The 24,380-nt window shown below is 42.8% G+C and overlaps 4 protein-coding genes across 4 annotated transcripts; all 4 read right to left on the minus strand.

Moving 5' to 3' along the window:
- Window positions 1-14,609: 14,609 nt before the first annotated feature.
- On the minus strand, window positions 14,610-15,458 carry LOC311038581 (store-operated calcium entry-associated regulatory factor-like; the record flags this gene model as incomplete). Its single annotated transcript, XM_084048154.1, has 1 exon — window positions 14,610-15,458. The coding sequence occupies one exon, from the start codon at window positions 15,456-15,458 to the stop codon at window positions 14,610-14,612; it is 849 nt and encodes a 282-aa protein (XP_083904280.1).
- Window positions 15,459-17,903: 2,445 nt separating this feature from the next.
- LOC311039435 (phosphatidate cytidylyltransferase, mitochondrial-like) lies at window positions 17,904-18,926 on the minus strand (the record flags this gene model as incomplete). Its single annotated transcript, XM_084049317.1, has 1 exon — window positions 17,904-18,926. The coding sequence occupies one exon, from the start codon at window positions 18,924-18,926 to the stop codon at window positions 17,904-17,906; it is 1,023 nt and encodes a 340-aa protein (XP_083905443.1).
- A 1,620-nt stretch (window positions 18,927-20,546) lies between these two features.
- On the minus strand, window positions 20,547-21,350 carry LOC311038582 (proteasome subunit beta type-5-like; the record flags this gene model as incomplete). Its single annotated transcript, XM_084048155.1, has 1 exon — window positions 20,547-21,350. One exon carries the CDS (start codon window positions 21,348-21,350, stop codon window positions 20,547-20,549), a length of 804 nt encoding a protein of 267 aa, XP_083904281.1.
- Window positions 21,351-22,356: 1,006 nt separating this feature from the next.
- On the minus strand, window positions 22,357-24,240 carry LOC311038583 (putative lipid scramblase CLPTM1; the record flags this gene model as incomplete). Its single annotated transcript, XM_084048156.1, has 1 exon — window positions 22,357-24,240. The coding sequence occupies one exon, from the start codon at window positions 24,238-24,240 to the stop codon at window positions 22,357-22,359; it is 1,884 nt and encodes a 627-aa protein (XP_083904282.1).
- Window positions 24,241-24,380: the final 140 nt, after the last annotated feature.

The following is a 24,380-nucleotide window of genomic DNA, read 5'->3' on the forward strand; positions in this document are numbered from 1 at the left end:
AAAAGTACTTTTTTTACTTAAGTAAAAGTATCAATTCTGCAATGTAGAAATACTACTGTTACAAGTGAAAGCCCGGAATTCAAAATTTACTTGAGTAAAAGTGCAAAAGTATTGGTATCAAAAATGTACTTAAAGTACCAAAAGCAGAAATACTCATTATGTAGAATGTCCCATTTCACAGGTTTTCAAATGTATACATTGTATAAAAATCTTTTGAAAATAGCAGATTTAGTGGAGAAGTAAAAGTACTGAAAACTGGAGTAGCCTACTCCAGTAAAGTAAAAATACCTCAAAATTGTACTTAAGTATGGTACTTGAGTAAATGTACTTAGTTACTTTCCACCACTGGATTTGAGAGCTGTGAGTGACTAGATTTAAAATTATTTTTCCTTCACTCTCTTTCTCCAACTTCAAGTATAACTTGCACTCTTCTTCCTCTCTCATCGTCTTTCAGTCTATTACCTTTAATGCACACAGCCAAAAGTCTTATAGTGTTAACCACAAAGAAAAATATAGCTGCAAGCAGCGATAATACGGGGCCAGGAGAGAGAAAGAAAATTCATTTAACAGGTCAGTTCATGAAAGTCCTTGCGGTCTTGTTTCCAATGAGGGCCTGTGAGCAATTAGGGGTTAAGAGTCTTGCTCAGGGACAAATTTCATTGACACATTTGCTGACCTGGCCTGGAATCGTACCTGGGGCAACCAGAGCCTCTGGCTCCCTAGGCGGGCTCACTAACCACTCAGCTATGGCCGACCCTCTGAGAGAGAGAGAGAGAAGAGAGAGAGAGAGAGAGAGAGAGAGAGAGAGAGAGAGAGAGAGAGAGAGAGAGAGAGAGAGAGAGAGAGAGATAGATAGATAGATAGATAGATAGATAGATAGATAGATAGATAGATAGAAACGGAATAGATTGAAGAGAGAGAGACATGAAAACGGAATAGATTGAAGATAGAAACGGAATAGATTGAAGAGAGAGAGAGAGAGAGCCATGGAAACGGAATAGATTGAGTCATGTTTTTTGCAATTCAACTTAAATGAGTCTGCATCAAGTGAGGCTTGAACCGGCAACCTTGCGGTCGTGAGGCACTCTTAGGTAGCTGCAACACCACCTATAGTGCTATAGCTTTGTCCAGGCTGATATTGTCTGTTGAGGATCACAAACTCTTGCCTTCTGTCATGACCCAAGCCCCTGTTTCACTAACACTAAGATCACTCGTTCACAAACCATTTACCATTGAAGAAATTGTAAATCTCCTCAGAACCAAAACTAGTGAAAGTAGCCGATCTACAAGCTCACAAACCATTAAAAGTTGTCAGATTGTACATCGGCTATTTTCACAATGAAGTATGTTATACATTGAAAAAAAAAATACTCTCATTGCTATCTGAAAAGTTGTGAGATTGTAGATCAGCTATTTTCACAATGTAATATGTAAAAAAAAACTCAATTAAGTATTTCATGTTATCTTTAACAATTGCAAATGTATTCATTGATAGTCATGTTGTGTGAAATGCAACTTAGATGAAGTCTGCACCAAGTGAGGCTTGAACCTGTGACCTTGAGGTTGTGAGACATACACTTAAGCGGGACGCTATTGGACCAACAGACAAACCTCTGAAAAAAGAGATCACGCTGATCATACAGTTTCACGCAAATAGCTGAAAAATCCTGGGTTTAAGTGTTTTTCAAACTGCTCAAGATTGCGGACAATCTAAGGGCGGTGCTTACTGGTCAACGTGATAGATGTGTTCCTCATTAGTCAAGGCACATGTGTAAGCAGGTCTAATGGCTGTCGGCCAAACGAGGCATGACTTTTGCCTGTTTAAAGTTTCAATTTTCAAAAAATTGCTATAGCGCCCCCGTTTGACCAATTGGAGTAAGATTGGTTTCAGTGATATTTGGAATGGCCCTTTACATTTCTGCAAAGTTTCAAAGAATGGTAAGTCTGCATGTATGTGTTAGGGGCAGATGAATAATTGTCATAAAACTGCAATATTCATTGGCTCATTAAAGCTTCATTTTTTCACTTATGGAAGATATTTTGCAAACGTTTTTTGGTATAGGTCCAAAGTTCATGTGTAAAAAGTTTCGTGCAGATTACTCAAAAATCCCAGGAGGAGATAGGTTTTAACTGTTTTTCATATAATTCGAAATGGTGGGAGATCTAAGGGTCAGAGGTCAAAAGTCAGAGCGTGAAAGTTGTTCATCATGAGGAGACGCATGTGTGTATTGAAGTTTTATGGCTGTAGGTAAAACAGGGCATGAGTTGTACCTGTTCAAAGTTGGCATTTTCAACTGAGTGCTATAGCGCCACCTTTTGACGAAAGATTGTGAGATTTCTTTTTTGATCGTTTTTCATGACCATCTATCATATGGCCGAGTTTCATAAAAAGCGTATGCACGGTTCAGCCAGAACTGGCAAAAACGGCAGAAGAAGAAGAAGAAGAAGAAGAAATGGAATAATGCGAATAACAATACGGGTCCATGCTGGAAGCCTGGCCCCGTAAAAACAGCTGTGGTGTATTATAGCATTCTTATCTTGTCTCACAAGCCCTAGGCTTCTCCTGAATATCTGCTTCTCTCTCGGGTTGTACAAACTAATCCTCAGTAATCCAACAGAAGACGATATCAATTCACATAAGTGAATAAGTAAACAACATATACACATACACATATATATATATATATGTATATATATATGTATATATATATATATACACACACTCACACACACACACACACACATATATATATATATATATATATATATATATACACACACACATATATATAAACATATGTATATATATACACACACACACACACACACACACACACACACACACACACACACACACACACACACACACACACACACACACACACACACACACACACACACACACACACACACATATATATATATTACTGTACATAATTGTCATATCTGCTGCCAATCAAACGAAGCTATAGGATAATGAATGAAGAGGAATGAGTATGCCAGCAGGACCAGAAACCGAAGACTACAGTTATTTATGTACAGAGCCATCACCCTGACACTGTTTGACATTGATGGCACAAATCCTTATATGGTAACACCAGTACAGGACGTACCATTAACCTCCCCTATTTACAGCTTACAGTATGTCAACATGATGTTAGGGGTCTGATGGGGTGGACCCAATAGGCTCTATGCACAGCAGCCATATTATCACTTCCTTCACAGGTGTTACCAATGATACTAATGAAGGCTCTGTTCCATTTAGTGTAGCACAGTGGTTTCCACGACCTCCATAACTCTGAGAGTGTACAAATGGAACCAAATGGACCCTTACGGGTCCATTTGCACACCTGTAAGGGGTCATTTGGAAGCCCATTTGGAAGCCCATGTAGACCCACTGCTGTAACAGAGTGTTTCCAGTGAGCCAACATGCACAATACCAGCACCCTGACTCTGTTTGACCAGAATGGAACAGAGCCTTCATCAACAACCCTAAAACATGTGAATATTAATCAGCTGGCCCACTTGTGATATAGTCCAGACTCAAGATAAATCTCTATGACCCGCAGCATCACCAACAGTTCTTTCAAAAACACCCAGGTCAACTAAGGAAGTACGATTTACTCTCTACCCTCTGACTCAGCTCTAGAATGATGCACATAATATGTACAGTAAGTGGATTCCAGACGAAGTGTGCTAATATTAGGTTTCTCTACAATATTTATCTTTATTCCATGGGGCGGTTTAATGTTGTAATCCATCGTCAAAGTAAAAATTTGTCATTTCACAGCTATTCCATAATGGGAAACATGTACCTCTTTGTGCTATAATGTTCCGTCTGTCCAAAGTCAAATTAGACTCAAAACAAAACAATATACTGTATGTACCTAACCAAGGTTGCCAGTAAAATACGTGCAGTACCATCAATCTTATAAAGCTAATAAAAAACTGCTGATGGATCTGTTTTTTAATTTATTAATTTCTAAGGCATGTAGGGGTTAGGTAAGTGGGTGGGTGGGAGTAATGTGCTTCTTGTCTGTTTTTTGTTCAGTTTTTTCTTTGTTATTGTTCACTGTCATTTCAATGTATTTTTGTCTTGTGATAGTGTGTTTATTTTGTTGTCAATGTCTTGTTTATTTTTTTTTAAGAATACAGAAAGAAAGAAGCCTTTGTTCTTGCATTAATAATAAAACATAAAAAAAGATTTAAATGACCAAATCGCCATAACAAGGATGTCACTTATAGGCGGATTTCTGTACTGTCCACAGACCAAGTACTGTAGACAAATAATGGTACCACATTATAACCAATTATATGAAGATGAGTGAAGTCATCCTTTAAGTAGTTGAGAGGCTGATGAAATAATGTTGGTGCCTGAGTTTTATTTTTTAAGGTTTAATTCCAACTACATTTCCTCACATTCCCCTGGCTGTCTTTCCCCAGGCCACGGGGTTCATATATACATTTCCTAATGATTGATTAGAACTGGAGTTCCTAGCCTTTTCTCGTCTCACGAGGAGAAACACCTGGTAAGGAACTATAGCTGAAAATCATGTTCATGTTTGCTCAGTTATTGATTTAGTCTGGACCACAAGAATCTAATGAATTGCAAATCTATGCAAATCTAAGGAATTCCTCCCTTTAAGAGCCTTGAACCCTATAGCGTCCCTATTCTGTGGCGAACATGGTTGTGAAAATAGGTGATCTAGAAGCTCACAAGGCATTGCAACGCGACATGTTGTTAAGTTGTAGATTGGCATATGGGATTGGTTCAAATACCAGGCAGTGATGCAGTTTTCAGGATGCTCTCGATGCGGTTGTAGAACGTCCTGAGGACTGAGGATTTTTTTTCTTCCAGCCATCAGAGGTAGTGCAGGCGTTGTTGAGCCTTCTTCACCATGTGTGTGGCCTAAGTGAGGATCTCGACGATGTATGTGCAAAGGAAATTGAAGTCACTGACTGTCTCATCTGTGACGCGTCGATGTAGATGGGGAGTGCCCTGCAGTCAATGATCAGCTTCTTGCTTTTTTTGATGTCGAGTTCAAGGTTCTGTCAGTGATCTGACCTCGTCCCTGTAGGCCGTGATCAGGCCCATAACCGTTCTTAATAACATTGGAGCTGTGCGATACCACACAGACAAGTGCACGTACTTGTCGGAGTAAAGGATTCAGAACACAGCCCTGTGTTGAAGGTCAGTGTATCTGAGGTAATGCTGCCCAGTCTCATCACCTTAAGACAACCTGACAAAGGAAGTCCAGTATGCGCATGCATGGTCGGATGCAGGCCCAGATCTCTGAGCTTTGTCTGATCTCTTAAGCCTGTCAGGACCACAGCCTAGGAGAGGGAGAGGTTGAAAATATTTGCTAACACTCCTGCCAGCTGGTCTACACATTCTCTGAGGATGCAGCTCGGGATGACATCGTTGCTTGCCACATACTCCTTATGTCGCCACTATTTATTATTTAAGTGGTTAACTAAGCGTAGTCATTAAACCACAACAAACCCATGCCTAAACTTGACTCAAATAAATTAAACCATACCAAACAGCATTTGGTTGTTTGTTGGAGGCATTGTCAATAATTCTTGCATTCCTACACTTTATGGGATCTACCTCTAACCTAATAATCAATTTCCCCCTCCGTCATATCCAACGTTATTGTCATTTGGCTGAAGACAAATGTTGTATTTGATTTGAAGAAATACAAGTAAACACAATAAACTTGTACTGTATGTAGGTACAGTACAAGTTTATCCCCATATGTGCAGATCCTCCGTAAAGTCACATGAATTTCCAATGTTAATGATGGATTCCACTGATCCACTGTGTTTGATTACTCTCCAGATCTGCAGGTCATTGATTGGTCTCCAACTATCCAGAGACGAAAGTGCCCTTAAACACATTAACCTATTTTTCTTCTTCTAAAGTTCACATGTTCACAATCACATGTTCTTGGTGTTGCAGCCTAGTAGAGTCTACCAACTGTAAACTACTTGACTATACCAGTTGGAGTGATACCAATAAGCCTTAAAGAGATTTTGTTGCTATATGAACCGGATAGGAGACACAGCGAAGACACCAGAGGTTGCAATAGTGGGCAATTTCATAAATAAAAAAAACCATAATGATGCCACTAAGACAGTAAATGATAAATGTTCCTCCTTGACGCAATAGCAGATTTAACTCCAATACTACCATCAAAGAGCAGAGAATGTATCCACACAGCAAGAGAGCCTTCACTCATTAATAAGAAGTAGTTTCACAGCACCACAAATAGCAATACACAATAAATAGTTTACAACACTTTTGATGATGCCCAGACACGCATACAAAGTGGGTGGACCAATTATTTGTCTCCTTTGGGTTATATTTACCAGGAACATTCCAAAAATAGATAAACAAAATAAATACACATAAGGTTGCAATAAACAATCTGATATCATATGGACATTGGACATAATAGAAAAACATGCTTACCTGGATTCCAATTTGACGCCATATGACGTAACATGGCGGTGAATGTTCAGGTCCTTACACACCGGGGCGATTTTTTCGTGCGAATAATGCGTTTTTTTAAAAAACCTTATAAAGTCAATGGCTCCGTACATGGAGCGAAAAAGCGAAAAAGCGAAGCGAAAAGGCGTCTTTTAATTATTCGGAACGAGTCCGAATTTTTCGTATATTCGCCGGTATGTAAGGACCTTTAGCGCTCTGTGGTGTCTGACTCCAACCCGGCACAGAGAATAGAAACAGTTCAGGCTTTAAAGCTCAATTTATGAAGGGAAAACTTAACAGTTCATGGGGCATGCATCTCAGGCAAAAACAAACTTAGGTTCTTCCCACATCAGGGGTTAGTAGGGTTTAGGAGAAGCAGTGTAGGCTTCATGAGCGCTCGTACATTGCCTACAAAACAAAAGAAACATAACATGAGCCTTGTATTCAAACATAGCATTGATCTCTAATAACACTGAGAAATGAGTGGAGTGTATCGCTTACCGCCGGACGGTGTTTCCCCAGGGAGAGTCAGGAGTGAGTAAGCTCAAAACTCAGCCCAGCTGCCTTCTGATTGCCTAGCACGCAGGTGTCATCATTTCCAACTGATTGAGGATGCAGAGTGGCACATATCGCCCCTCAATCAGTTGCCCTAGGCAACAGGGCTGTCTGAGGTGCTGGACTCTAGGCTCACCGGCGGGACTGGAGCGAGACTCCACAGCTCGAAAAATGCAACAAAAGTTGTTCACTCGACAAATTGCTGTTCATTTACGGTAAAAAAAATAAACTTCTTGAATACTGTTTTTAATTCTCCAAAATGATCTTAAAGGACCACTTCAGTCATTTTCAACCTAGCTTCATATAATTAGCACGCTATCGTTCTACTCACTCTCAGGGGAGGGCTGTGGACAGTTAAGAAACATGCCAGTGCCATTATAGGTACGCAGGTTTGCTCATCCAATTAATGTAATGTAGAAATAAAAAAAGAAATAAAGTCCTGAGGACTTTTTTTGTGTTACCCTTTTAGCTCAAATGTCTGACAGTACCTCGTGCTGTTTACATATCTGTCTAATTAATTCAACCAATCAATCAATCAATCAATCATTCTAGTTGTATGCCTAATGTATAGTTCAAGTGTGGGTTTTTGGATGCAGCAGAGTATTTTGTATTTTGTTTTCAGCCTTCAAGTGTTTATAAGCATAAAGATGTGCGTAGAACTGCAACCAATGATATGAGGTTTTTCCCCATCTGAAACCTCATATCAAAGAGGGAAAATGTGTTCCGTGCCGTTTCTACCAATGCAGCCGTTATATCTACTTTTACATCTCATAATATGTGTTACGACCCGGACTAGGGGAGCCTACGGTCGCAACACAAAAGTGGACTCCCTCCTTCCCAGTCCCCAAACAGCCAGACAACACAGGTTCAAAATACCAAACACTGAGGATTTATTTACTAATAAAGATAAAAGTCATGACAATAGATACATATTACCTCAGGGTGGGATCTGCAAAACAACTACTAATACATAAGAGATTCCTCACCCCTACACACAAATCTTTTAACACATAAACATTAATACATTACAGAACACTGGTGTTTGGAGGCTGGCTAGGAGAAAGACATCTGAACTTCTGGAAGCAGGAAGCTTTATAGTGACGCCCAAGAAGATGGGAGCCAATCACCTGCGAGAATCTACATACTAGTTAGCGTTAGCCAATCACACTCAGCCACCATTCACACCAGCTGGTACCCAAATCACTCACTCCTCACCACACACACACACACACACACACACACACACACACACACACACACACACACACACACACACACACACACACACACACACACACACACACACACACACACACACACACACACACACACACACACACACACACAGGGGGAAAACACAGGAAAATACACAATATGACCCTAGGGTCATAACAATATGTATGTAAGAAAGCATAGATGGTATTCTTTTAAACTGCCAATGACTAACACATTTTCTTATTCTCTAGTATAGAGTTATTTGAAACTGCTGAATGCCATCATATTTTATCACAACCTCAGATATGAAAAGGCACACTTAAGTCATGAAACTCAATGGGTTAACATCTAGAAAAAGCCCTCATGATGGCTGGCTCATCTGAATATCAGTAGTATCAGAAATACTATAAGGTACATGAACGGAACCATCCAACTCAGAATAACACCATCCACAGTTTGGCTGTATCTGAGAACGCTCCCGAGCGTTGCACTAACAATGAACACTTTATTTATACCTGTAGGGTTTAGTGACCACAAGATGATCAGGAGAACCAAAATCCATGTGGTGTCAAAATTACACATAAGGGAATGTATGAGAAATTCATTTCTGAATGCTTTTTTCAGGATGTCAGAAATATAAACTGAGATGATGTGTATGCTACTCAGGACCCAGAGGTTTCTATACAGAATTGCAAACAAACATGCTCCAGCGTACTGCCAAATCCAGACCGGCTCCATGGCTGAATGAGAGTTTAGAAGACCTAATGAAAAAAGAGATGATGCCAAATCCTCATTAGGAGGTTCTCTAACAAAGAAGGATTAGGAATAAATGCAGCAAAACAAGATGGCAAGGAACTCTGGAAAACCTTGAATGAAATACAGTAAAAGAAAACCGTGAGCCCTTCTGTTGTAGAATCAGATGGCAGGTTTTTAATCAATCCATAAGACATAGCAAATCTTTTTTTTATGATTATTTTGTAAATACGGTCAATTCACTAAAGAATATAGACATAAATGAGTTATCTTTAACTGATAAGAAGCTTGTGTAACAGGAGTTGTACACTCTAATTGAACAGTGTGGATGAGAGTGAGGTAGGCATTTGCACATTTCTTCTAAAATGTCATTTGTATTCAAATTATTTAGCCTATTCTTTTGAACTAAAATGAGTTGCTTATACTGTGATATTGTCGCACCACCAAGCACTTTTAAGAGCATCAATGCTAGATCCTCACTATCTGTGCACTATCTGGCTGAGACACCAGGTACCCTGACAAAATACTCATCATATAGAAAGATAATCTGTTTTTGCCAATTATATTATGATGCTGCATTGTGATGCCACCCTGTGGTCAAATCGGAGAAGAGACAATACTATGAAAGGCCCAAATGTCATGGTGGGAGATGTAGGACCCAAATGCGGAGAAGACAGGCAGAAACAAACCAGGTCAAATCAAATGCACAAGGATTTATTCACCAAAAACCCAGCAACACATTGAGAATAAACATGAGGAGTAGCACTGCATATACTAGGCTAAGGGACCAGTCGAAATTTACAGAAGGGGGGGTATGGAGGAAATATATGTGCCCTAATTTAAAATGCCATGACCCTCCCTCTGAATGGGAAAAAAAATCAATGACCCTCCCCAAGTGATTAAAAAAAAACGAATGACCCTCCCCTAAAAATATCAATGACATTTACCTCAGTAAAATTCTGTCTATTATACATTAATCTTATTCCTAACCTTAACTTCGAGTAAATAAATTGACCGTAAGAAGTAACGTTGCTTCGCGGAAAATTATTAACTGTAGTGGGATTCGATCCCGCAGACTAAGGAACGCACGGATTCAGAGTCCGACGATTTACACATAAGCTACCCGTGCTGATGGAAGGACCAAGTTGTCAGAAAGACTTGAATTTAGCACCGCCCGTCTGGCCATGGAAGTGACTACGTTCTTCAAAGTAGCGCTGCTTGAGACGCATCATCAGGGGTGCAATGCTCACTAGACGGCCTATTTGACCAGGAGCACGCGCAGGCACACGCATAGATTTAAAACTACTTTAAATTCACACTTCAACAAAGTTTACAAAGGCTACCGACTCACGCCAGGTACATTAACATAGGAATTAGCCTGTGCATATCAAGTGTCCATTGTGTGACCTATATAGGTGTTAAGCGACGTGCGCGTCACATCATTAAAATACAGTGCAAGCACTTCCCAAATGAGCATAGCAACACTGCGCATCATCAATAGAGAACACTTGCTGTATTAAAAACAAATATGAAAGGCAAGCGCGGTATAATGAAGCAGGTGCCTGGAGTGCACAATCTGCACATGTGATGTGTACAGAGACGTGCAGAGAGATTTGGAGAGGCAGGGGCTGGAATTTCAAAAGGGCACCTACAGTATTGCTGGCGCCGAAATGTCAGCTTCAAAGCCCGTACTTCTCCAAACATGTACAAATGCTAAATATAAGGTGCTTACCCGCTTTCCCCAAATGTTAACTCGGTGTCCGTTGTGTTTGTGTAATGTATAAGTCCATATTTTCCCATGAAGAAGTGTTTTATTCCCGTTTGTTGCCGAACGCCATTTCCCCCCTCGTTTACTTTCTGTTTACATTGAGTGTAATTCTGGATTTCACCAGATGCGCCCCGTCACCAGTACCACCGCCCATTGGGAACCTCCGACAGAATTGGCCACAGGCGGGATCAAAACACTTATTTATTGAAAGATATGGACTAATACATTGCACAAACACGCCTTACACCGAGTTAACATTTGGGGCAAGCGGGTATTGCACCTTATATTTAGCATTTGTACATGTTTGGAGAAGTACGGGCTTTGAAGCTGACATTTCACAGCAATCTGGGGGGTGGTAGGTAGATAAGACTCGTAGAGATACAACATGTTACTTAAAATCGATGAAATACATCTACGAGAGATTTTATCTAAGGCTATATTAGATAAAGAGCGAGAGAGAGAGAGAGGATATGAACAGTATAATTATTTTTCGTCCACAAATACCTACTGTAGGCTATCTGTCTCAAATTAAGACGGATCACTGATTGTCTGCGCTTCTCTGTGTGCGTCTGCTGCTCTTGTTGAATGGACAATGGACATGTGAGTGCGTGCGCCCGGCAGGGTTATAGGTTTCGGTTGGACACTTTGTTGCGCGCTGTATCGCGTACCGAAAATAGCCGATCTACAAGCTCACAAACTGCGTCGCGCTGGGACGTGTTGTGAGCTTGTAGATCGGCTATGATTATGTGCGTGACACAGCGCTCAATTAGTATACTCAAGCTTTACTGGAGATGCGCGTTTAGAGAGTTAGGGCAATGTTCTTAGCCTTGGAGGAGGGCATTGCGTTTTTTTCACCATTTATTTTTCACCATAATAAATGCTACATTCATGGTCTGGAGAGGGCACCTTTTGGGAAGTACCATTGGGGAGAAAACGGAGGGGTAGATGATGTTGTGTTGATCACAGTTCTCCTGAATTCAGAAAAACTGTAGTAAAAACAAATATATAAAAACCCGGACTATTTTATTAATTTAAAAATGCATGACCCTCCCTTGGACTCAAAGTAAAATTAGTTGACCCTCCCTCGGACTAAATTTAAAATGGCATGACCCTCCCCCATTTTCCTCCATACCCCCCCTTTCCTAAATTTCGACTCGTCCCTAACAAGAACTATCACAGAAAACAGCAACAACATACAAATGGCAGTGAACTGATAGAACTGTGGGTTTATATACACAGGGTTAACTGGACACAGGTGGACAACATAACTAATCAAAGGGTAGGTGAGACAAGACAGACAGACAGACAGACAGACAGACAGACAGACAGACAGACAGACAGACAGACAGACAACAGCTACAAGGAGAACAGGAAACACTAGAAACATTACTACAAAATAAAATGTACACAACAGTAAAGTAAAGCCTGTGCACACCAGACAACAGGAAACAATAAACACTACAAAATAAAACATATGGACAGATCCTGACACAAAGTAAAAGAAAAACATTAATGCAAACAAACACTGACACAAAACAGCAACGTGTTAACATATTGTGCACATGGATGTACCTTAAACAAAGAATAATAGAACAAAATAATTGTATTATTAAAATTAATATTAAGACCATACCCGGTCGACGCATCCGTGGGGGGATATGCGCACATGATCTGGCAACCCGGGAGGCAGTTCGTCCCATAGCTGGGCAGCCCCGTAACCATGGCGACAGTGTTTGACACAAAAACGCTAATAAGAAGCTGAGATTTGATGAAATTGAGAAACGGGCTTCACAGTTGTGTTCAGATGGTAATGGTCAATGGCTGTGTGCAAAATCAGAGCAATTGGTCCAGCCAGTGAGGAGAACCGGGTGTCTTCACCACCACCACTACAAACGCACAGAGGTTACTAGAATTATAGTAGGATATTTTATATATTTTTGGGCGGTGCAACCGCCCCTATATGTGAGGTTTGGACATCGACATTCGCTGCACTGTGATTGGCCACCATTGTACCCCCCTAACCTTACACATTCAATGCAAATCACTGGCCACCATTGTACCCCCCTAACCCTGCACCGTGATTGGCCACCATTGTACACCCCTAACCCCTACACATTAAATGCAAATCTATTGGCTGACTCTATTCAGGACTGTGATTGGCTAGTGAAACACATGACACATGTGCATAGCCCTATAAATAGGACTATGCACTTTAAAAAAAACACATTTATGTTTTTTTTGTAAGTGAATCACCCATTGTGGACCAACCATTGTTTATTTATTGTTTATTGTTAATAAATAGCACCACACACTTCAGAAATATTACTTTTCTTTAAGTGAACTTCCATCACTGTGATGACCACTGTGACCACACCGCCCACTTCACACTGAGTGTGATTTTTGGGGCGGTGTAGCCACCCCCTATAAGTGAGTTTTGGACACTGACCAAAAGATTTGTATACCCCCTAACCCTTCCATTGTTAATGCAAATCGATACTTTTGAAAAGTCAGCCAATCACATTACAGCTAGTGTCATCACCACTAACTGTAATGTGATTGGCTGACTTTGCAAATTCAGGACTGTGATTGGCTAGCGAAACACATGACACATGTGCAGCCCTATGAATAGCAGTACGGACTTTTAAAAAAGTCATTTATCCTTTTTTAAAAGTGAGTCATGTTGTGATGACCACACACCGCCCACTTCACACTGGGTGTGATTTTCTAATATATATTATATATTTTTAAATCTTAGGCATCTGCAGGCCTATGCCTTTATTTGCCTAATGCCTAGATTTCCGGCTCAGAAAACAAGATGTTTGTGCAGACGGGAAGGTTGTACTCTCTTGGTTTGAGAATGTTTCAGTGGGGAGTAATAACGTTGAAGTACATTGACACATGATGCTGGTTGCAGTGACATGTGTATTTTAACCCCACTTTGCTGTTTGCTTCCTCTTCCTCCTCTGATACATACAGGTGGCTCAGTCTTATCATTCAAACACGCCACACCATCTCAAACTACACTGAAGGGTTTTGTCATTATATTTTGGTTCGAGTTTCTCCAGGATCATCAGTACATTAGATGGACTCCCAATGAAAAGATTTTGTTGTAGGGGCCCCGGACCCTCATAAGAGAAGACTGTTGTTGTTAGATATAGTACAGAATTCTACAACTATCTATACGGTGTAGACATGATGAGATGAGGAGTGAAACCTCTGATCTGAATGTTTTACATTCTATCACACACTATGAACACAAGTTCTATCTGGTGAAATAATAGAGAAATTAAACTGTTCCAAATGTTGCTGGGAACACCCTGGAATTCCACCAATGATCCCTGGGGGTCCTCCCTGGACCACACTTTGAGAACCAATGCTTGAGAGAAGCCTTGTATACTGTATGTACTATGTAGCCTATGTACATGTAAGAAGGTGAATTTACTTATTGATTGATTGATTTGTTTAACTCTGTTTAACTCTGTTTTACATTTGTTTCCAATAGTTTTTGATTTTGTTTTAGAAACATTTACCTCTTCCTCAATATGAAAATAAAAAAGGGGGGACACATTCCCCCAAACCACAATTGAGCCAAAGCCAATTACTTTAAAAAACAATGTTTGGAAACCAGAAATTCATAAATCACGCAAACTCCATTGTTTGTTTCTTGTTTTGCAAATCTTGACTGGCCTCCAAGTAGAAGTAGTAGGCCTACAATACCTTTACTACTACGTTAAAAAAAAAAAGGTGGTAAAAGTTACTTCCTTGGCCTACTGGCGCGCACAAGAAATGTGGTGCTGTCAGTCCAGCAGTTTGACACACAGATCCCTATCTTCGTGTGGTTCCTCCAAACCCTGATGCAGTGCGTGTCCCTGTGCTGTTGGTGGGCGCTCTAGCAGGTTTGGGTTCAGGTCTGCTGTCTGTAAAGTGGGTGTAGCTGTAGGGCTGTCTCCTGTGGCTTCCAAACAGGTATCCCAGTATCCCTCCTGTCCCCAGGCCTGTCCAGAAGCCACCTCCTCCTGTTCCTGTGGAAGCACATCCTCCTGGGTAATGTTGTTGGTTGCTGTAGTAGTCACTGTGGAAGCCATAGCCTGGATTGACACCATAGCCTGGATTGGCACCAGGATAGCGTGGAGAAGGCCGAGTGGGTTCTCCAATGAGGAAGATTTGATAGATGGCATAGAATAGGAGCAGCAGCACAGCCACTCCTAGCAGACATTCCAGCAAGAACCCGACTTCCAGTGAAGAACTCTGGTGATGTCTCTGTTGATGATGCTTGTTGCCAAAGAAACTGTAGGAGCTGCCGGCCCCTTGAGCTCTCTTGCGGTGGCCCTCCTCTGTCAGCTCCAGCTTGTACTCCAGCCCACAGGAACCCGTCAGGACGTAAGCATCATTTGGATGGCTGTAGCCCTCACAGCTCACCTCTATTTGACCAAACCGGTATGAATTGTCCATGTCTGCCTTACACTGCCACTGGACATCGACTCCGTCCCACCCTTTATTAATGCACTGGACCACTTGGGGAACAAAGGCCCCACAGCCTGCGGAGCCGCCAACACATTTGAGCTGGGAAACAGGGCTGGACCGGCGGCCTGTGGTGTAGCGATCTTTGTAAAGTGTCAAGGCATTGACATCGCGAAGCAACACACTGGTTCCTGGAGCGTCATTCCAACTCATTGAGGCAAGAGTTGAAACAGCAAAGAGAAGCTGAACAAGCAATATGATAAATCTCTTCATTGTCAGGTTGTTAGACTACCAAACACTTGAAATACGAGTAAGATGTAATCCCTCAACGAACAACATCCACCTCTGACAAGATGAAAGCAAGTCTTTACAATTTAAAGGACAAATATGGTAGAGATGATGACGTTGTGATGTCATTCCATGACGATGTTGGGTGTGTGTGTGTGTGTGTGTGTGTGTGTGTGTGTGTGTGTGTGTATGTGTGTGTGTGCGTGTGTGTGTGCGTGTGTGTGTGCGTGTGTGTGCGTGTGTGTGTGCGTGTGTGTGCGTGTGTGTGTGCGTGTGTGTGTGCGTGTGTGCGTGCGTGCGTGCGCGTGCGCGTCTTCATGATGGTATATGGAGTTCCCTGACGTCATAAATATAGTATGATGTCATAGCGCTGACATCATACTGCTTACGTCATAGACTATAGTGCATACAGTACGTCATTACATCATACATCAATACTTGGCCTATTCCGTTAACGGGTACTGATGTCATAGTAAATAGTATCTGCTGACAAGTTACAATATTATATTGTATTATTGTATAAATACTAGAGGGTCGGGGCGCTGCGCGCCCCTCCCCCCTATCCGCTGCGCGGTGCTTTGTGTTTGTTGGTCTCTATAATATATAAAGCCATAATAGGAGATGTTCCCAATGGAGCTATGCCCAAATATGGAGTGTGTTGTCTGACCTCACTTGGGTCTCGTTGGGCGGTGGTCGGCGATGACGCTAAGGAACAACATGGCCGACTGTAATGTTGTGAGTTTGTGTTGGCCGCAATTAATTATGCTGCGAGGGGGCAGATGTGTGCTGAGCAGTATGAAGTGGCCTACAGACTGCGCGTAGTAATTCTGCACGTTGTGGCGTGTCTTGTTAGTGACATTGATATGTTGTTTTTGTGTTTAGTCCCACACAGTGGCAGTTTTTTTGGGGGGGTTTTGGGTTTAGAAATGTATTATAAGGAACATTGATATGTTGTTTTTGTGTTTAGTCCCACACAGTGGCAGGTTTTTTTGGGGGGTTTTGGGTTTAGAAATGTATTATAGGATATATCTTTTTTTAGCTGTGATTCACATTGACTATAATACACTGCCACACATTCTATCATTGTAGTCTGTCCTCCCTTTTCCTTTTCAAGCAATCTTGTTTCTCAAAGGATTGAGGGGAGTTAAAACAAGGGCAAGCGGCAAACACAGCTTGATACATGGTCAGCAATTCCACAGGGGGCAATTCAACCAGAGGTTAGTGTGTGTAATTAAAGCAACAGTTCATCAGAGTAAGGACGGAGGTGTAGGTGGGTGTCTGGTACACATGGTAAGTCAAAGTGCATGTCTACTCAACACTCAACACTTCAGTTAGAGTGTAGTTGGTTGTATTCATTTATTTATGTTATTACTGCGACTATTTCATTTTTTTCTGATGTTTAGATTGTGTATATTTTTGAAGAATTGTGATAATTATCAGTGAATAGAGTTTGCATTGGCAAAAGTTGTTTTTCTGTTTGTCTCCGCCAGGCCGAAGGCATGGTGGAGAGTATGTTTTCGTTTGATTTTCGCTGTGTCCCCCCCTAGCCAAGCTAACATTGGTCAAGCTTCACGTGACACGTGACAATATGTTGAAAGGGTGTGCTTTGATTGGCTAGCGAGACGCATGACGAAATACATACCTATAAATAGGTGAGTCACTTCGAAACATTGCGGTGCATGTTTCGAAGTGACATCAGTGCCATCAGCCAAGCTAACATTTAGTCAGGAGATATTAGCAGAAAAAGTTCCAATCTTGGAATAAATTCCTTACCAAAAATCCTGCTGCTGGCGGAGACTTGTGCTCAGGAACAGTCAGGAACAGTACTTTCCAGTTCAAGGAGCACATACCAAGGAACAGTACTTTCCAGTACTTTCCAGTACAAGGAGCACATACCAAGAAGAGAGGAGTGCGTACCGAGAGGAGAGGAGCGTACAGCGAGAAGAGAGGAGCGCACAGTGAGAAGAGAGGAGCGCACACCGAGAATAGAGGAGCACACCAGTACAAAGTGAGATCACAGCTGAGATCACACAATGCAACTAACTCTCATTACGCAAACTGAAGAAGCAGGAAATTATCGTCTGAAACCTCATGAAGAAGCAAAGGCGCAATGCCGACAGCAGAAAGCCAAAGCTAAGAAACAGAGACAAAGACCACTTGAATCCCTAAATGACAAAAAACAAAGACGAGCCACAAATGCTGACAACATGACACAGCAAAGAGTGCTACATTCTCTGGAAGAACACAAGTCTGCTGGCGGAGACTTGTGCTCCGTGGAGCACATTTTCTAGTTTGTAATTTATTTGTTTGAAATAAACTCATTCATTCATGTCTGACTGACAAGTACACAGACAGACAGATTCGGGACAGTTACGAGACGGAAGGCTTCCTCCTCCATCCCCTCCACACCTTCATCAGTTTCTTGGAACTGTATGACACAGTCTTCCACAGGCCGGCCGTGGCTATGCCTTTGAGGCTTTGCGTTACACTGGAGGACTTGACGATGGATGAGATTCCTTGCTGTACAACGGCACCACAGTCTGGATCTTGGGCCACCTGCAGTAGGACTTCCTCCACATCTCGGTTCATCCCCGGAGGGTCTACAAGCCATGTGATCCTTTGCTGAAGGGTCCGAGGCAATGCCATTAGTTGGACAAACTGGCCCTCGGGGCTCTTGTCCACCTGTAGTTTTCCCTGCTGAGGCTTGCAGACCACTTGAGGGCAGTCCTGTAAAATGCTGCTGTATAGAATCCGGAAGTGCTGGATGTTATCTTTGACAATATTGGCCACCTTGGACTTATCCTCTCCAATCACCATTCTGAAATCCCCTGCATAGGAGAGACCGGCTATCTGAAGGAAAAGGGCTTCTTCAGTGAAGCTCTCCGGCAGCATGAGGGAGGATGCGATCACAGCACTTTTCAGATTGCCCACCAGAGCGGCAAGTAACTTCCCATTGTCACTCTGCATCAGCATCTTCACTGGTTTGTGCAGTCGCCCAGCAACGTGCATCGTCTTCCAGTGCATCAGGTCATCAATCAGAGTCTCTGTGCTAATGACTCCATATTTGATTAACCTTCCATCCACAGGAACAAGAGTGTTGTAGTACACTCCGGCCCCGTAATCACTCTGTATGGAACTGATCCTTTTGGCCCCCAGCATCTTGAGAACCGAGTAGTGTTTGCGGTTCTGCAGCAGGTTCATGGTGTGCCATGTCACAGGGTCGTCCACTGCAAACACAAAGTCCAGCATGTTTTTCCCCATTTGTTCTTGAGTGGTCCCACGCTGTTTGAAAACACCGGACCCGTAAGCAAAAGCTAAACTGATGTCCTGGGGAAACTGAGACATGATCCTCTTATAAAACACCCCCATGTTCTGCAACGCTGGAAGAGTCATGTTGACATTAGCTACCGTTACTAAATATGAGTTACTTTAACTTTACAGACGAAACACACCAGAAATCGTTACTCAAGACCAAGGGGGCCAAGTACCTCCAAACCTCCAATATCAATTGTGTTATTATTATTGTAGCCGCATGCATTGGGTCAGCTGTATAACATCTGCTGACAAACATCAGCTGTTTGTCATCTGTGTGTGTATGTGTGTCCCTTCATGGCTGTATATGGAGATCCCTGACGTCATAAATATAGGCCTAGTATGATATCATAGTGCTTACGTCATAGTAAATAGTATCTGCTGACAAGTTACAATAGGATTTGCTCAAAAAGCGCCCCTTAAAAAAAAGAAACATCATAGATGACTTGATGTCATAGAATGGCAGCCATTTTCATAGTGTTTTTTAACAGCGTGGTGTAGAAGAGATATTTAGAGGAGCGTTTTTCCATGTATGTACTACTGTATGTCCCCTGAATTGTTGTCTGTCTGTCCGTGTCTGTCAGGTTTCTTATACCAGTATGCCAAGGACATCACGCATGAATATTTCGTATTATTAACTTCACATACAGTAGGTGAAAAAAAAATACAAAAAAGAATATACAAAAGAATTAAGGGGGGTTTCTGAATCCATAAGCTCAGATTCACCGTCTCACATCCTCCATACAATTTATAAGTTAGGCATTTAGCAGACAGTAGCAACTGGAAGCCAATGAAGGGAATGGAACAGCAGCCTTACTGCAGAATTCTTGATAATTTGGGCATCATTATGACAGAGATCGCATGGAAGCCACACCGTTGTTAGACCCTGTCTTGTTTTATTGTGATGACTGATTGCAACTGCAGTCAGACAACAATGACTTCTGCTGCTACTCTGCCTGTGTCTGGCTATTGACACCTTCTCCAGTGCTATGCGCTTTTTGAAATAAAGTAAAGTTGTAGACCGGAGTCTCTCAGGGCTCTATACTAGTAGCCTCGGAAACCCAGCCTTTTTTTTTGTTTCACTATACTAGTGACTTGTCTGTTTTCGCTCTTCACTAAATATCTTTGCTGAGAGTCTATGTCCTGCTAAAGTTTCCCACAGAATACAGATGCGAGGGTTTTAGACCTTAACACCATATCTACCCCAGTTCCCCCCCTGGTGAACCCATCAACTAGCAGGAGATGCAAGCACACCAAAAAGGACAGTCCACTGCCAACTGAAGCACCCAGCCATGAGGCAACTGCTGCATGAAATCGCACCCAGGTCTATGGCAGCCAAATGTGTAAAAAAAAAAAACACAACCCCATACACACAAAGCTCAAGCTGAAGGCACCGCTTGCTGGGAATTGAACCTGGGTCTCTATGGAAGTGGGTGAGCATTTTGCCTCCACACCACCCAAACATATATAAAAAAACTTGAGCTGGAGGTACTGTTGCTGGCAATCGAACCCAGGTTTCTGTTTTTATTTTGTATGTGCTATTACATTAGTTAGACTTGTCCTCATCAGCTAGCTGGAGGCTTGAGCTGCTACAGATTAGGCAGGGGCAGCAGTTGCTGCTATTTAACGTGATAACAGAATAATTCCCGAGACGCCCTCCATCTTGACAGGGGTCATAACCCCCCCACCCTGTTCCGCCGCCTACTTGTACTGCTGGTGCAACATGAGGACATCCTCCTGGGAGACCCTGGTCCAGCCCTTGCTGTGGACATGGTACAGGTTGACCTGCCCGCCGCTGTACGCATCACGATATGTGGCCTGGTAGATGGCACGGCGGCCCAGCTCGCATGCTTCCTCCACTGTGAGGTCCTGTCGGATGCCGCTGTCCAGCACGCTGTAGGCATACAGGGAGCCTGAACCCACTGCAAACAGGTCGCCGCACACCCGGTTCCCTTCAGAGTCCACATAGTACAATCCTGGCCCTCTCTTGTCCCAGCCACAAACCATGGTTCCCATGCTGAGGCCCATGCCTTTGTACTGGTAGACCATGTTAGCCAGTAACTTGGAGGCTGCTGCCACTGAGATGCGCTCGTTGTTGCGAAGCTCATAGATACGACAATGGCGAGCCAGGTGGCGCTCCCAGAAGCTGCAGTCTGCAGCACCTCCGGCCATGGTACCCAGGAGGTAGGGGTTGATTTCAATCACCTTTTTCACCGTCTGAGAGGCGATGTAAGAGCCAGCTGTAGCCCTGGAGTCCACAGCTATAATAACACCTTGCTCATCACCATGCTTGAACTTGAATGCCAGTGTGGTGGTCCCGTGGTGAAACTGTATTTTCTTTTCGACTCCTTCATCTGACAACTTGAGCGAAGCTTTAACTGCAAAGCTAAGATCTTCTCCAAGCGCAGCTCTTACCTCGATCTTTTCAAGTCCATTGTCAAAGCCAAACAGTTTATTATCAGAAAAATCTGCATAATCAGTCTTCAACACACTATCGAGGGCCATCTTGGAAAGTGTTGATGCTATGTCAAGCAATGATCTGTATATATACAGATGATTACTTACATGGCGTGACATCATCAGCTGTGCCCATATGCGTTTCCATAGTCACACCCCTTCTTAGGGCAGGCATTACACTACGGAAATAGGATAGAGCTTAAATTGACTCCCATCACTTTCCCTGGCTGGTCAACTGCTTGTTTTAGTCCACTCAACGTAAGTGCAAATACTATAACCATTTAAACACACTTTAAAACAAGGCAGGAGTGCTAACAGCAAACCCAAATACCCAAACCACAAAATGTTTATATATATATTTTTTTACTTTTTAGAACTTAAATTTGTACTGGAAGTTGAAGGGAGGTCAGATTTGGCTGAATCCTTGCCCAAATATGGAGATGCCTGATGTCATACAGTAATACTGTATAGATACTGTAGTACTGATGTAATAGATGACATCATAGAAGCCTCCATTCTTTAAAAATAATTGTCTTTTTCCATAAAAAAAAAATGTTTTCATTCAAATTCATAGGGGCTCGGATCGAGATGAAACTTGCTCAAATTTGGAGTCTTACGTCACAGATACATCATAGCCGAACGACATCACATGCTGGCTGCATGTAAGTCCAAGATCCACACTGTTATTAGGCCCCATCTTGTTGTTGTTTTTTCGTATTATTCTATCAATTTTTTTATTCAAGTTTGGAAGAATTTTAATACATTTTTTTGTTGGCAGTGATTTAATGGGGCCATCTTGCTTCTTTCACCACCTCTCTTCTATTGGCTCCAGCCCCTTCAAGTTTCCGGGTAACCCGAAAAAGATCCCCACATAGAATTTAGAGGGAAAGTTCAAACCATTTTTCCAACTTATCTTTTTTTGTAGCAGTGCCCATGGAAGATAAACAATGACTCATCTCCTTTGCAAACAAACCTTTAAGCCTGCTTGGCTTAAAGGTCCTCTTTGCCCAAGGAGTGAGGGCAGGGGAGATGGATGGGGTGTGGTCTTTGTTAATCATTCTTTTTTTTTCTCCTGTTCTTTGTCTGTGATGGCTGCAGGAGTGGTGGTAGCAGTCTCTCCCTGTGCTCCGTTGACCTTGGAGGGTTCTACTCCGCTGGTGCCAAACTCATTGACCCTGTTGGGATCGACCCCGTAGATCCACCACTGGTACACGTAGACAAAGAACACCACATCATCTCTGAGGCATCCTATCCTGTACATCAGGGGCGTCTTGATGACAAAGGCAAAGAGGTCATCGATGAAAGTGTTGAGTGCCTTGTAGGTGAGCATCCTCCACGGGAGGTGAGCCACCGACTTCATCTTGTAGTTGATGAACAGCTGTGGCGTCATTGTAATGAAACCAAAGGTTAATATGAAGCTATAGAGCATACCGAGTACCCATGAGTACCAGCCTCTCTGCTCTACATAGAGTAGAGTGTAGACCCCATAGCAGCCAAACAGCGGATACAGCAGCCACGACAGGTATTTGAAGGCCATGTCATCATAGATCTTTGTTGAGGACTGAACATATGTGGACTTGTCTGTGAACACCAGCCGTGGAACTATCCCTGCGATTTTGTTCTCTCTGTCCAACTTCACATCCATGACCTTGGTAATCTTCCAGGCGTCTATGAGGAGGCCGATGAAGACGCTGACCTGGACCATGAAGTTGGTTTGGTTGTCCAGGATGTAGAGCAGCACCACCAGGGACTGGAACACACCGACGATGATGGAGCGCACCGACAGGCCTTCTAGAGATTGACGGCTGTTCCAGAACTGGATATCATTTTTAAAGGCCAGGAACTCAAAGATACTGTGTGTGATGGAGACAACAAAGGTCAGTCCCAAGAGGTAGGCGTTGGTCTCCAACAAGGTCACCTTGATAGAGTCCTGTTCCTCATCTGACTGTTCCATGCCTAAACCACTCCATGCCGAGCGGCTATTCAGGCTAGTATACAGCTGCCAGCGCCACAGCGCCACGGGGCAGTAGGAGAGGCGCAGTGGCAGAGATGTCAAGGTGCCATTGATGGGATAGTAGTCCTTCTGGAGGTTCCAGTAATCGTTGAAGTACACAATGGGGTAGTAGGTTCCGCTCTCATCCTCAAACTTAACATGTTGGTCAAGTGCCTGGGGGACCGAGCCCTTCACCCACGGTGTATGGTCGTCCACCATGTTGATGGTGAGGTTGGGGTGCCAGTGAGAGATGGTCTCTACAGAACCATGGGTCTCTGCCCGCTTGATCAATTCGGGATTTGCTTCCGTCTCTCCTGTGAGCAGATTCTTGGTCTTCAGGAACGTTCTTTGCTTGTGTTTAGTCAGCATTCTTGATGCATGTACTGTTGCCAGTCTATTATACAAGCCCTCGCGTTTGGGGTCTGGGTGGAATCCACTTTTAGTGAAATAGACATGCATGTAAAGAGAACCATTGTTCTGCACTGTCTCTGGAATGTCAATCTCCTGGTAGTGTTCATAGCAGCCATCCCCGTTCTTTCCTGAGTTCCAGTCTCCATAGACCAGGTCTCTGTGGAACCAGAACAGGGACTCTTTGTTATTGAAGTCAGAGAAGACCTCATCCGGGGACATATAGATATACATGTCCATGAGGGTGTCCGGGTCGAAGAGATTGAGGCTGGGAGAGCTTTGGATTCCTGCCGGGCTGGAGGGAGTGGATGGCCGTTTGAGGAGCAAGTTAAACATTGCCCATATCATTAAAATAGTTTTGATGACCTGCCATGCATTCTTCCATGCTGCATTAGGTGTTTGCTGCTGCTGCTGCTGCTGTCGTCTGTTGCCAGCGGCCCTCTGCACAGCTAGGCCATCTGCTGCTGCTGCAGCACTTCCATTTACCTCACCATTTCTCATAATAGCTTGAGTTGCTTCGCTTCCCTGTGCCTCCATCTTGTTCGGCTCAGACACAGGCTCGTTGACTTGTACAGCACATATTTATGTCAGGATATATGAACGTAATCCTGCAACACAAACAAATGACACATTCTGCCCAAATATGGAGTTCCACATGTCATCAAAATGTCCAGACT

The sequence above is a fragment of the Gymnoscopelus microlampas genome (genome assembly GCF_963454915.1).
Source record: "Gymnoscopelus microlampas genome assembly, chromosome: 22".
NCBI classification, from domain to species: Eukaryota; Metazoa; Chordata; class Actinopteri; order Myctophiformes; family Myctophidae; genus Gymnoscopelus; species Gymnoscopelus microlampas.